The 14,734-nt window shown below is 39.4% G+C and overlaps 1 protein-coding gene and 1 pseudogene across 1 annotated transcript in view; both read right to left on the bottom strand.

Moving 5' to 3' along the window:
* Positions 1–1,649: 1,649 nt before the first annotated feature.
* LOC118020397 lies at positions 1,650–4,015 on the bottom strand (annotated as a pseudogene).
* A 7,981-nt stretch (positions 4,016–11,996) lies between these two features.
* Positions 11,997–14,734, bottom strand: part of DBT (dihydrolipoamide branched chain transacylase E2) — a 48,114-nt gene continuing 45,376 nt past the window's right edge. Inside the window, exon 11 of the mRNA XM_035017932.1 lies at positions 11,997–13,660. Within this exon, the coding sequence (XP_034873823.1) occupies positions 13,493–13,660 (168 nt within the window). The 3' untranslated portion in view covers positions 11,997–13,492. The remainder of the gene's footprint in view (positions 13,661–14,734) is intronic.

The following is a 14,734-nucleotide window of genomic DNA, read 5'->3' as shown; positions in this document are numbered from 1 at the left end:
CACATGGCTTTCCTGAATAGGTTCATAAGGCAACCTGAAGGTGCAGGGGGGAGTTTTGTTCTGGTTAAGAAAAGTACTAAATTGTCTCTTTGGAAACAATGTAGATGTATTTCTGCCTTTGGCACTGTCTACAATTAAATTTTAATTTGGTAGTATTTCTAGAAAACCCACAAATCCCAAGGCTCTCTCTTTCCCTCTTCTAGCTTCTTATTTCCCATGCTCTGAGGCAATACCATACAAAGTGAGACCAACTGAGAAACTGTTGAAGTGACTTACTCTAGAGAAATGGCAGGGAAAGTAGAAAAAAGTGAACAGATTTACGAACCATTTATGAAGGATTTTAGACAGAATTTCAGTGATTTGGGGACATAGCATGTGAGAGAAGGAAGAGACAAAACACTATATAGTGCCCTCTCCATAGTTTGACAACCCCCCATTAGTGAACCCCACTTTACCAAAGTAGAATTAGGGGGAAAATCCCAGCCTCCCTTGCTACAGAATTGGGGAATATGAGTAAGGTTCATGTACTTTGATTTAGAAGCAAAGAATGTGAGGAAATCAGCTGGGTGGCTAGAGTCTATTTTTGCTGGTGTAAGTACAGCAGAGGCAATATATTCTGGGGTTAGTTTTAGCAGATTGAGTTTCCTGACCTCAGTGGATGCAGCTGGTTCTAGGGGCAGCCATAGCAGCCCCCTTCCCAGGCCAGTTCTGTGGTATAGTTCCAGGACTTGTTCTATGAACTAAGATCCCCTCTTACTTAAACATGCCTGGCAGAATCCTGTCACCTGGATCTAAGAAACTGACACAACTATTTTAACTCTTTCTCCTTGTTTTATTTCCAGAAATATGCTTATATTGCTATTTCTTCATATACCAATTTCAGAGCCATCTATTGACTTCATACATAGAAGATGAAAATTCTGGGGCGCCTGGGTAGCTCTGTTGTTAAGCATCTGCCTTCGGCTCAGGTCATGATCCCGGGGTCCTGGGATGGAGCCCCGCATCGGGCTCCCTGCTCCGCGGGAAGCCTGCTTCTCCCTCTCCCACTCCCCCTGCTTGTGTTCCCTCTCTCGCTGTCTCTCTCTCTGTCAAATGAATAAATAAAATCTTAAAAAAAAAAAAAAAGATGAAAGTCCTGTGGTCTTAAACCACCTACTCACTACCGTATACCTTCCCTCCTCTCATCCTCCCAATATAGTTGTCATAATTTTTGTTAAATCAGTAGTGTTTATTATGTAAGTATTATTCATAGTTGATCCAAATAATAGAAGTAATTACATTCCTTTCCTTTTGTACTTTTTGGTTTTTTCTGTAGTTAAGTGTACTTTTTTATTTGCTTAATTTTCTGTGTACCTACCACTGTATTTTTATACACTTGTCTCTTCCTCCAACCAGATTTACTGAACATAACAAAATTCTATAAACCAAGTGACCTGAACCATGTTTCAAAACATGGTCCTTTCTTACTAATATTTTGATAAGTCAATCCGTTGAGTGTCCCAAAGAAGCTTACTCTAAAATTAATAGAAAATTGCCCAATGCACATAAACAAATGGCCTAACTGCTGGAACTTTCATAGTTCTATAAGATAATTAACATAGGTAGGATTGAACCCCTATGACAGGCTGCTGGAGAACTGATGTGAGATGTCAACAGGCCATTTTGTGCACTGCGGCTATGATGCCGTCATGTTCCTGGATCAAAATGTTACACTATCTGATTCTTGACAACCACAGGAATGTCAATGGGGTCTGAGGTTAACTTAGCTGCTTGCTGGGCTAGAACAGATATCACTCCAGCATGCTCATCTGACAGGGCCCATGGCAGCCCAGATCAACTCCTTGTAAATCTGTGCACAGGACCCCAACAATGGATAGATTCTTCATTGTGTCTTCCAAGTGCTGCCCTAAGGTCACCTCCATCCTGTCTGCCATAAGCCCTGGCCTATATCTTTATATACCTGAATATCCTTGGAAAAGTCACTTAATCTCTCAGTGCCTCAGTTTCTTATTGGCAAAATGTAGATAAAAATAGGAGGTCTTCATGGGCTTTTGTGAGGATTAAATGAGTTAACATACAAAAGAACTTGGACCAGTGCCTGATAGTAAGTACCCAATAAAGGTTAGTTCTTATTACTACCCTCCAACAGTAAAGCCAAGAAAGGGGAAGATGGGAATGGAGATGATTGCCATATGATCATAGGAAGAAGGTTAGCTAACTCTGAAAGGGTTTTCTTCTGACATGAAGACAAAAATCAAGGAGAAGCCAATTTTACAGTGGAGGCAAGGTAAATGAGCTCATCTTAAATGGTTTCATTCTTCACACAAAGTTAGGTATCTCATTTTATAATGTTACACAAATTGGTTTATCTTTTCCTTCTAACATTGTGTGTTTGTCAGGTGCTTGGTGCCGAGGCTTGCATTCTGAGGTCCCACAGGGATATAGTTCATCAGAATCCATGGCCCTGACTGAGTACAATTGCAGCACTTGTGTTTAGGAAAAGCAAACAAATGTAGAAGAGAACCTATGGGATGGCCAGGTAAGAGTGGGTATATAAAAGCACATTACAAATACAATGTCATTCAAAAGAACTCAAAGCAGGATCTCAGAGATATTTGCACACCCATGTTCACTGCTTCATTATTTACAATAGCCAAGAGATAGAAGCAACCAAAACATCCATTGACAGATGAATGGATAAAGGAAATGTGGTATATACATACAGTGGAATATTACGCAGCCTTTAAAAAGGGAAATTCTGTCACACACTACAACGTGGATGAAACTCGAGAACATTATCCTATGTGAAATAAAACAATTGCAGGGGCGCCTGCGTGGCTCAGTCGGTTAAGCGACTGCCTTCAGCTCAGGTCATGATCCTGGAGTCTCGGGATCGAGTCCCGCATCGGGCTCCCTGCTCAGCAGGGAGTCTGTTTCTCCCTCTGATCCTCCCCCCTCTCATACTGTCTCTCATTCTCTCTCTCTCAAATAAATAAATAAAACCTTTAAAAAAAATTGCAAAAGGACAGTCAATACTGTATATTCTACTCATATGAAATAGCTAGTCAAAGTCATAGAAACTGAAAGCAGAAAGGTAGTTCATGATATGACGAAATGTGCATGATACCACGTTACAAGAAAGAAAAGGGTATCGCCTTGTGATTCTAGTCAGGCCTTCAGTTGATTGGATAATGCCACCTGTGCTGGGGAGGGCAATCTGCTTTCCTCGGTCTATGGATTCAAATGTTAATCTCATCAGAAACACCGTGGCAGACACACCCAGAATAATGTTTGGCAAATGTCTAGGTATCCCAGTCAAGTTCACACATAAAATTAACCATCACAGTAGGCATCCCTATTTAATGCACAAAAGAAACCAAAGTTTAAAGAGAGTAAGGGACGTATCAAAGCTATCCAGCTGGAAAATAGCTGAGCTAAATTCCAACTCAGAGGGATCTGGCTCCCAGACCTTGACCACTAGGTTATTCTGCTTCCTTCTAAAAATAAGCTTATGGCGGGGCGCCTGGGTGTCTCAGTCATTAAGCGTCTACCTTCGGCTCAGGTCGTGATCCCAGGGTCCTGGGATCGAGCCCCACATCGGGCTCCCTGCTCAGCGGGAAGCCTGTTCTCCCTCTCCCACTCCCCCTGCTTGTGTTCCCTCTCTCGCTGTGTCTCTCTCTGTCAAATAAATAAAAATAAAATCTTTTTAAAAATAATAAGTTTATGGCAGTTACAGAAAATTTTATTTGTAGGTAGACACCAAAAACATCAAAGCAATTTTTATTATTGCTTAATGCATCTTTAGAGAGGCAGTGAATGGAGGCAGGGAGGAAGAGAGGTAAAAGTAGCAGGGGACTGAGATTCAGGCTACATAGATAGTTCCATTTCCTTTTCACTCTATTCCATCATAACCTGTGTTAATACATAGGCATATATTTAGAGAAAGATAATGGTTTTAAACACAAAACACTAAGATAGTTATTACTGTTTTTTAAAAGCATGATTTTTAAAATGTTTTTTAAAGTTTATTCGTTTATTTATTTTACATAATCTCTACACTAACATGGGGCTCAAACTCACAACCCGGAGATCAAGAGTCACATGCTCTTCTGACTAAGCCAGCCAGGCACCCTGAGCATTACTTTTTACAAAGTGTAATAGAACAATAGAACTAATGATCATTTAGTCAAGCTTCTTCCCATAAATTCTGACAAGACTACATTACTATAAGTAATCCTATCAAGCATACAAGCATCTACTTTGTGTGACCCATTTATTCAAATAAGAACAAGAGAAAAAAAAGGAACATAGGGAAAAACAGTGGAAAATAAGAGTATATTACCTCGGGTTTGATCTGTAATGCTCTTTTTATGACTCCCTAGAGTCTTTTAATAAAACAAACTGTTACTTTTCAGAATGGAAGGCTTTGAAGCAGAAACACTATGTAACTAGAGTTCCAAGAAACATAAATAGGAGACTTGCCCTCATCAGATCAATAATTTTTCAGTGTTAAGAATTCTCTTTCAAAGGTAGAATTTGAAGCCTCTGGGGGCGCCTGGGTGGCCCAGTCGTTAAGCGTCCGCCTTTGGCTCAGGTCACGATCCCAGGGTCCTGGGATGGAGCCCCGCATCGGGCTCCCTGCTCAGCAGGGAGCCTGCTTCTCCCTTTCCCACTCCCCCTGTTTGTGTTCCCTCTCTTGCTGTGTCTCTCTCTGTCAAATAAATAAATAAAATCTTAAAAAAAAAAAAAGAATTTGAAGCCTCTGTAATTGCACTTTGATTAGTTTAAAGACTTAAGAATATTTTAAAACTGATTTGTTTAGCTGTAGAATTTTCTGGAACACTGATATTCTTTTATGTGAAAATGTTCCATTAAGGTTGTGTGTGTGTGTGTGTACACAAGGAAAGAGAAACTCCTAAATAATAGACAACATACTTGCCAAATATTAGGGAGTCACTGTTTTCCACATTTTGATACTTATATTACGAAGTTGCAGCTACATACTAACTTGCATCACTTGGTCTGACAAAACACGGACATTTGTTCAGGAGATGATAGGAAACACTGTTAGACACCAAATACCTTTACCTTGGAGCTCAAGTTCTCAGGTGCTAGCTGGTCTCACATGACCCCACAGAGTTTCAGTCTCTAATAACTTAAATAGCTAAGTTACTAAATTGGCTGAGGAAGGATTTAATTTTAGCTAATTATTTCTTTTTTCTATTATTAAATGTGTTTTATAACCAAAAGTTAATATATTTAACGAGGAATGAAAACAGTGCAAAATATTTTTTGCACTGGTTTCATTTCTGATACACACACATCATTTCCCTAAACCAAATAACAGTGGAGACACAAGAACTAGTGTATGAAAATCATTTATTCCATAGTCTACTAGGAATTGGCCAGAAATTAGAAGGTCATTGGAAATAATTTCAAAATCTTCATTTGAGAAAAGCATGCCACGAGTCTAAGTAACCAATATGTTATTTAGCAAGCAAAATACAAGTGACCAAAACATAATCCCTCTTAGGAATAAATTGGTGCCATATTCTTACATGAAATATAAAACCTAAGCCGCGGTAATCAGAATATTATGCAACATTCTAGGGCAATTTAAATCTCAAATGAGAGGACTACAGAATAGAAGTCATTACAGTCTTGTTTCAAAAGAAAAAACAAAACAGGGTACCTGGCTGGCTCAGTTGGTACACCATGCAACTCTTGATCTTGGGGTCATGAGTTCGAGCCTCAGGCTGGGTGTAGAGATTATTTAAAAAAAAAGAAAAGGAAAGAAATTAAAGGAAAAAAGAAAACAAAGAATAATACCAAATAATGACACAAATTTGCATGGGCTTTCTATATGTCGAATGAGGTATTTTGGGCCACATAACAAAAAGATATGTTGCTCTGCTTTTATTTTTATGCACTACTTTTTAGTTCTACAGAAATAAAAGCTACACTGAATTTTAAACTCTGTAACTGGATAAGTCTACACGAATTACACAAAATTTTGTGTCTAGGATACTGACCCAACTTTTGAGGATATATTGTAGACATTTTTTTTTTTAAAGATTTATTTATTTGAGAGAATGAGAGAGAGAGCACATGAGAGGGGGGAGGGTCAGAGGGAGAAGCAGACTCCCTGCCGAGCAGGGAGCCCGATGCGGGACTCGATCCAGGGACTCCAGGATCATGACCTGAGCCGAAGGCAGTCGCTGAACCAACTGAGCCACCCAGGCGCCCTATACTGTAGACATTTTAAGAGGCAACTACAAACATTGTTTTTTCACATTTCCGCCAACACTATGCAATTACTAAACCCGTAATAGCTAGTAAAGATAGAAGCTGTGAGACATTTTAATGTATTTATAAAGAATTACAAACAAAAACAAAAAAAAAATCTTTCGGAATTCGAATGCATTACATTTATATATCAATATTTTTAATTTTCACAAGCTTATTAGAGAAACGAGTGCAGTAAATGACCATGGTGGTTTTAAAAAATTATGCCATCCCTGTGACAGTTTGTCCTGCTCTGCCCAAGCAACATATGAACCAACGGGGCCCTTCTAATCTCGTGCCAGAAACACAATGGGACCAAAGCCAGGTTCTTTTTTTTTTTTTTTTTTTAAGATTTTATTTATTTGAGAGAGAGAGAATGAGAGACAGAGAGCATGAGAGGGAGGAGGGCCAGAGGGAGAAGCAGACTCCCTGCCGAGCAGGGAGCCCGATGCGGAACTCGATCCCGGGACTCCAGGATCATGACCTGAGCGGAAGGCAGACGCTTAACCGTCTGAGCCACCCAGGCGCCCCAAAGCCAGGTTCTTGTGCAATGTGTGAAGCCCTTGGTTTAAAGAGTTATTAGTGTGGCGACTTAGCTTATGGACTCCTCTGTGTTGCATTTGCATAACTAATGTTTCAAACTGTTAGTCATTCTGATTTTATTCATCCCTGTAGTTTCCATTAACTTAATTACACCTGCCATCAACTTTGTTGCCTTTGTTACTGCAGTTTGAACGCTGGCTTCATTTTTCCAGATGAATTTGCTAGGTTTTTCCAGATCACTGCACTCTTGCAACTTCTGTACAGACTTCATAAACCTCGATATTTTTAACTTTTCTTTTTACCACGTTTTTAGAACTATTTAACACATATTTGGAACATATTAAGGAGCCCTCTGGGGCAAACTTCAATTTCTGTAGCTTACCGCAAGTTTAACACGGTCAGCCGGCTCCTCTGGAAATGCAGGTGAGTGCAGGCCTTGGGGCTGCCAGTCGGAGGGGACTTGGCCTCCTCCTCAGCCTGGGATAAGCGTGAATCTTTCTTTCACCGTCCTGACTTTGCCCCCTAGCTAGCCTAAATTCTTGATCTCACACCTGTTCTCATTTCTTCTGTCCTGTCTCTTGTCAAGGCCCAGAACAGCTGTTCCCAATGCTTTGTGTTGTAACATTCCACATGATACTCAGTATAAGCCTGATATAGATGGCCTCTTTATAACAGAACTGCAATTACTCTTGTCACGCTTCGGTTTTGTGGCTCTCCTCTGGAGTGTCTCCAAATTCTCCTGCTCAGTTTTAGCGAGCTGGCCCAGAGTTCTCTCACAACGGTCTGACCAGCACATGAATTAGCTCGTCGTTAAAGCCCTCCTGCTCGGGACTGGAATTGCTTCATCATGAATTCATTTCCATTTCATTCTGAGCTTGCAAACATCAAAGATTCATGCTACCTTCAGGTTTGCCTAAATGGTAACTGCCTTCCGGAACATAAAAGAGCTGTGGTTATTTTGTGGGGATAACAATAATAACATGAGCCATCTCAGGGTTTGGCATAAATAATTCAGAGTTGACCTGGTTTCTCTGATGAGATATCACTGAAACACGTGGTGACCCTGAGATGCCAAAGAGTGAAAATGGGTGCCTAGAGCTCAGGAGAGAGGTGGATCAGAGAGCAGAATTTAGGAGACATCTGGAAGAGAGATGTGGCCAAGTTTTTGCCAAGAACACTGATTACAGGTGAGCAGTGGGGGAAGGAAGCCAGATTGCAATGAATTCAAAACCACCCATTCAAGAAGGTAGGCAAAGTCAGGAAGGGATAGGACAGGAGTTTGTTGGCAGGTAAAGGTAACAATGTAAGAAAGGAATGTTTTGAGCCTTCTTTTAGGTAGAGGGAAATTAGTTTTAGTGAAGCAGAGCGTTTCTTGGGGCAGGAGATTATTTAAAAAAATAAGAACAGTTCTCTCTATTAGGGCAGCATTATTCAATAAAATCTGCTATGGTGATAGAAATATTCTATATCTGCAATGTCCAGTATGGTAGCCATTAGCCACATGTGGCTCTCTACATTTAAATTTCCATTAATTAAAATACAGTAAAATTCAGCTTCTCAGTTATACCAGCCACATTTCAATTGCTTAATAGCTACAATAATTGATTTAAATTTAAACTTAAGTTTAAATTTAGTCACATGTGGCTAGTGACTACTGCATTGGACAGCTCAGAATTAGGGTTATTACTACCTAGAATAGCAGATGAATCTCAAAGTATCAGTGTCTTAAAACAATAAAAGTTATTTCACCTGTATCACATCCAAACCAATCAGTGCTGAGGTGTGGTGCTGGGGAGGCTTTGTGCCACCAGGTCATTTGGAGATGCTGGCTCCTTCCATCTTGTGTGGCTGCCATCTTCAACATAAAGGCTTCAGGGTTGCTACAGAAAGGAAAGAGAAGGAGTATGGAGGATCTCTTGGGAGGTTCTATGGGCTATGTTTGGAACTGGTTTACATCACTTCTACCCATATTCCAATGGCTAGAAATAAATTACATGGCCCTACCTAACTGCAGGCTAGGCTGGAAAATATTTAACTGTGTGCCCAAAAAGAAAAGGAAACAGGCTTATGGACATACAACATGACCCTGACACATCCATCAATAAGAAAAAAAGTGGGCGCCTGGGTGGCTCAGTTGGTTAAGCAACTGCCTTCGGCTCAGGTCATGATCCTGGAGTCCCGGGATCGAGTCCCACATCAGGCTCCCTGCTCAGCGGGGGGTCTGCTTCTCCCTCTGACCCTCTTCCCTCTCGTGCTCTCTGTCTCTCATTCTCTCTCTCAAATAAATAAATAAAATCTTTAAAAAAGAAAAAAGTAAATATGCTGAGTTCTGGGATCAGTCTCTAGTAAGTCCTCCGTGAGGAACTGGAAATAAATCTTAACCAGTGTGCCAGAGGAGTGCATCTGGTACAGTTCTACACGTGAGGAAGAGACTAAAAGATCAAAATGGGGCCATGGAGTAAACATAAAGCAAGGATCAGGAGGAAGAAATGGGATTAATAATAGAGAGTAGGAAGTTTGATTTTTGCTGGAGAATCACATCTTCCTCAAAAACAGGGAAAGTGTGAGAATATAGAGATTTTGAGGTGAAAAGGGGAGAAATGAAAGATCGTTGGGTTGAATCATCTTGGCTTCTCTGAAGACATTAGGAGCTATCTGCTTAATACAACAGGCCTGGGGAGACGTCTGTGCAGGTGCTTAAATAAAGAGAAAAGATTGACACAGGTACTGTGAAGAACAGCTGAGGCATTTGCTGCAGAATTTGGAAGGAATCTTTTAAGACTAACCTGGCGGCCACAATCTCTTGCAGGATGTGTCAGGTAAATTGAAATGTGTATCTTCTTCTCTTGATAACTATCCCTATGGTAAGCCATAAGATCCTATTCATCTTCTGTTTTTTAATAGAAATGGGCTTTGAAAATCTAACTTAGACTTTTTCCTTCTGCCCATAATCAATACACCAGTGTATGTGTAAAACATCAAAGCCAGTGAATAGATTAGCATGCAAAAATAGATTAGCATGCAAGAACTTTAAGAAAGATTAGATGAATAGAAAATTTGAAGCTAGTAATTTGTATTTTGACATCAGTTGAATTATCAATACTGCGTCATTTGAGGTTTGAGAATGAAATTATTTCTCATTAACACTGAACTAAAACTAGGCAGAAAATACAAATATTCTTTGTCAGCGATACTGCAAAATCTTGGAATCACAACCAACAGTCACACAGTTTAATATTATCTTCTGTATTTACCTCCCACTCCCTATTCCACCTCTTCGGCTTCCTCTCGACCCAGGTTCTTCAAGAGCTCCCTTAGAAAACATTCATTATGTAATATGAGGTGGGGCGGGAAGGCAACGGCTCACTTTATGTAGTTGACTTTTTTTGTTTTTAATCTGCCCAGATATTCTTCCAGATCCCCTTTCTTAGTCCATGTGGTTGAATGGCGCTGACTGACTCCCAGGCTCCAAAGGTAACCGTTAAGATTCAAGCCAGGCCAATCAGGGTATTGTATTCTTCACATTGAGGGGCATGAACCAAGCCAGACCAATCAAAATTCTCCTTGGGATTTTAACTGGAAACAGAATGTGAGTTCTGAGGAATATAAGTCTGGGTACTCCTAAGCATCTTTGTCAACACATTGGAACAGCTTGTCTTGAGAATGAAATCAACACAAAGCAAAAAAGATCCAAGAGATAGAGTGAAGAGATAGAGACAGAGACAGAGAGAAATAGAGATTGTCTTGAATTTATTAAGTCCCTGGATCCAACCATACCTGAAACTGATATCCCTGAGTGTTTCAGTTAATATGAATCAAATACCCTTTGTAATATAACCCAGGAAGAATTAGGCGTTTGTTACTTGCAGTGGAAAAGGCCCTGGCTGTTACACTTTAAAAATACAGGTTCAGGCTGAAAAGGAGAGAAATTTGAACAATGGAATGCAACAGGTAGTCCCTGCATTTTTATCTCCTCAAATTTTTGACCTTTAAAGATTTATTTATTTGTTGGGGAGAGAGAGCACAAGCAGGGGGACAGCAGGCTCCCCACCAAGCAAGGAGCCCAATGTGGCACTTGATCCCAGGAACCTGGGATCACAACCCAAGCCAAAGGCAGCCACTTAACCGACTGAGCCACCCAGGCATCCCAAATTTTTGACCTTTTTGATAGTGGTACTTATGGTATGTCTCAGGGGACAAAAGTAGAAAAGAAAACAATAGAAATGAAATTCAGCCTTCTCAATTGCTGAGAAAGCTTAGAGAAGACTTAAAACAGGATAAAGTAACATCTGGGCTTCATTAGGCACTTCACTTGATAGTGTCCCAACCCATTACTACTCTTACTACTCCCTATTGCTTATTAGCTTAAGTCAGAGAAGTTGGTCAGAGTTGTGTTAAGACATAATGCGATAGAGTAGCAAGTGGATTTACCTGGATTGAGCCTCAGTTTGCACTTTCGTGGCTGTGTGACAAGGAGAAATTGCCTAATGTATTATAGTCTTTACTAACAAAAAATGGATAAAATATCTTCTATTGGCAGAGGTGGCAATTATCCCCTTACAGCCATTGTCTCCTTTACCCATAGTAACCAAATATTTAGCTAAGCACATGCCCTCTCATTTCCCAGCCTCCTTTGCAACTAGGTGTGGCCATATGACTAAATTATAGTTCTAGTCAGTAGGATGTAAGGGACAGTGTCCAGAGTGGCTTGGGGGAATCTTCCTTAGGAGACAACTAATCAAGCAGACAGCCTCTTTCCTGCTGTCCTGCCTGCCACTCCCTTGTGGTGTATTCAATAAACTTTTATCTCCTTTATAAAAAAAGAGAGAAACAACTGAACATATTGTTCTTCATTTAAAATTCTGCAAATGCCATCAATAGGGAACAGGTTAAATTATGGTACATACTCTCTTAACCCTCTCAGGAAGGATTACCAACCTTTATTAGATGCTCTCACAGCACCCTCTTTTTTCCTACTTAGACATGTTTTACTTTTTATGATTATTTAGTATCTGCCTCCTCCACTACACTGTAAACCCAGTGAAGGCAGGACCATTAGGGAGGGCATTCTGTGTCCAGTGCTTAGCACCATGCTCGGTATATAGCAGAAGTTTACTATCAAATGTATAACAAATACACACAATAGAATATTATGCAGCCATCTAAAGTATGATAATGTAGAATTATTTATTGACATGTAAAGTTACTCATAATGTTAAATTAAAAAATCAAATTACAAAATAGTAGATATAGCATGATCTCATTTTTTAAAAAAGAATAGCTTTGTATACAGATACCTTGATCTAAACGTTAAGAGTGATATGGTTATGGATGATTTTATTTTCTTTGTAGCTCCTTATACTATCTAAATTTTAAAAATAACATTCATTTGACTCATTATTTTCTACTTTACATGATTCTCATTTTGAAAAAATCGAGTAGATTTAAAACAATTTCTTTTTTGTTACAAAATTTCACTTGAACATACAATAGTCAGTTAGACAACATTAGAAGCAACCTGGATTTCTGAATGCAAATCAAAACGTTGGATTATATTCACCTTGATGCTATTTATGATTAAAGTGGGACTCTGACAAAATGATCATTATGATACCTTCATTTCTCTATGATATTTATTGTTTTAATGTCCATAATTACCCATTAGACTCTTCTCTCTCCTCTTATTCACATTCTTTCTCAGGATATGGAGAATGGAATACATTATCCTATCCTATGTTTTAGCTAAAGACAAGAAAGATAAAAAATAGTTAAAAGGCAATAGACTTCTAAATGTAAAACAATGTCAGCAGCTGCTATATTTAAAGCACTTTCTTTACATGAGGCAAGTTTGCCAAGGTGAACTTTTTTCCCTAACAAAACACCAAAACATTACCAAAATTCTAAAAGTACATTCATTTTAAACAAATGCTTTTGATAGCCTTACTGGTTATAAAACTATAATTGGGCTTTTTTTTTTTTTTTAAGTAGGCTCTACGCCCAACGTGGGGCTTGAACTCACGACTCCCGAGATTGAGTTGCGTGTTCTTCTGAATGAGCCAGCCAAGCATCCCTATAATTGGGCATTTTTAAGATTAGCGTATAATTTTCCCTTTTAAAAGATATTAATTTATATAAAGACATTTACAGACAATCTCTACAGAGCAACATAATCATGGAAATCTTAAAAGGTTAAGTAATTGCACTTATTTTATACAACAGTTAGCGTTATTGTGGGGAAATGGAAGATACTTCTGTATGTAAATTCCTTTTCCCAACTAAGTGTAACTGACAAGTTTCATTAAGGTCAGTCTAAAATAAAAAAAGAAAGAAAAATAGGGTAAACACTGGATATGGCAGTCTCTCCTTTAGTAACATTAATTTTGTTGTTCTTGCTAATTTCAACCCATGGACACAAAGACCTCAGCACCATATTAAGAAGTGACACCACGACCTATAAAATGTGACAGCCCCAGGAGAACTCTTACACCATCATTCATTTTCAGTAAAATGTCTAACAGAACAGAGATAAATATTGTGCCTTGGAACCTTAATTATACAATACAAATCATTTCTAATACAAATTGTGATGAAGAACATGTGTTGCACAGCTAGGCTCTACATATTCTTTGGAAGCTCAAAAAGTTCAGTAATATCCCATCGATCTTCATTTCAGATCAAGTAGCATAAAGGCTGGGTTTTCTAAGTAGGATTTCCACAAATTAGAGAAGCGTGACATTGTAGCACCATCAATAATTCTGTGATCAGCTGACCAGCTCACATTCATTATCTGTGCTTTATATACTTCTCCTTCCTGGTTAAATCGGGGAAGGGCCTAGAAATAAGGCAAAGAACAGAGTCAACCTTCACTTGCTCAAAGGCTCTAGCAATGGTGCAAGATTAAGCAAACCCTCCTCCTTGTAATAGAGAAGAAATGGCCATCCCGAATGACTTGAAAATGCTAACTCTGATTTTTCCCACTTTTATATTTGCCTCGAGCTTTCAGTTTCTCCAAGGTACTTCCCTGTCCCCTGTACAATTTCCATATATACAGTAAATCTCATCTCAGAATCCAATTATTTAACAAATATTTATTGAGCACCTACTATGTACCAGGTACTCTTCTCGATTCTGTGGCTAAACCAATGAACAAAACAAATAACAATCCTTGCCTTCTCGGAGCTAAAATGTTAATGTAGAGAGAGAGACGATTAAGATAAATAAGTAAAATATATAGCATGTTAGATAATGAAAAGTGCAAAGGAAAAAATAAAGCCACGTGGAAAGGGGAGAAAGGGTAGGCAGGGGCTAGATGCAGGTGGCATTTTTTGTTTGACAGGCTGGGCAGGGAAAACCTCACCGAAGCTTCCTCACTGAAGGCAGTGAGGAAAAAAGCCAGATAGCTACTCTAAGAGATATAGAGGGGAAGCAGGACTGGACTGTTGGAGGAACAGCAAGGTAGGCAGGATGGCTACAGCTGAGGGGTAGGGGTCAGAGGTGGGAGATGAGGTCACAGACGGAGCAGGGGAAGGCAGGACATATTGTCAAGAGCAACGCTTCTCAATCTGTCTTTGGTAAATGACCTACTGTTATTTTTTAAAGTTTCTATTCCATGGCAAGCTATTTTTAAAAAACATATTAAATTACTAAAGGGCACCTGGGTAGCTCAGTCAGTTAAATTACTAAAAAAACCCAAAAAACAAAAAACCAAATTAAAAAAGATACATAAAACCTAAAACCTAAGCCCGGACTTACTAGATTCAACAGACCTAAAATCACCTGTCAGACTGCTGTGAAAGTATCTAAGCCCTATTCTCCCTTTCTGTACTGACCTCCTCACAGTCTGGATACAGCAGTCAAAGCCCCACGTGGGTCCCCGATTACACTGAGGAGCACCCATGCAGGGCCA

Source organism: Mirounga leonina, unplaced genomic scaffold (genome assembly GCF_011800145.1).
Source record: "Mirounga leonina isolate KUSES-001 unplaced genomic scaffold, KU_Mleo_1.0 Mir_173, whole genome shotgun sequence".
Lineage (NCBI taxonomy): Eukaryota > Metazoa > Chordata > Mammalia > Carnivora > Phocidae > Mirounga > Mirounga leonina.
The sequence above is the reverse complement of the archived record's forward strand: the minus strand, read 5'-3'. Positions and strand labels throughout refer to the sequence as shown.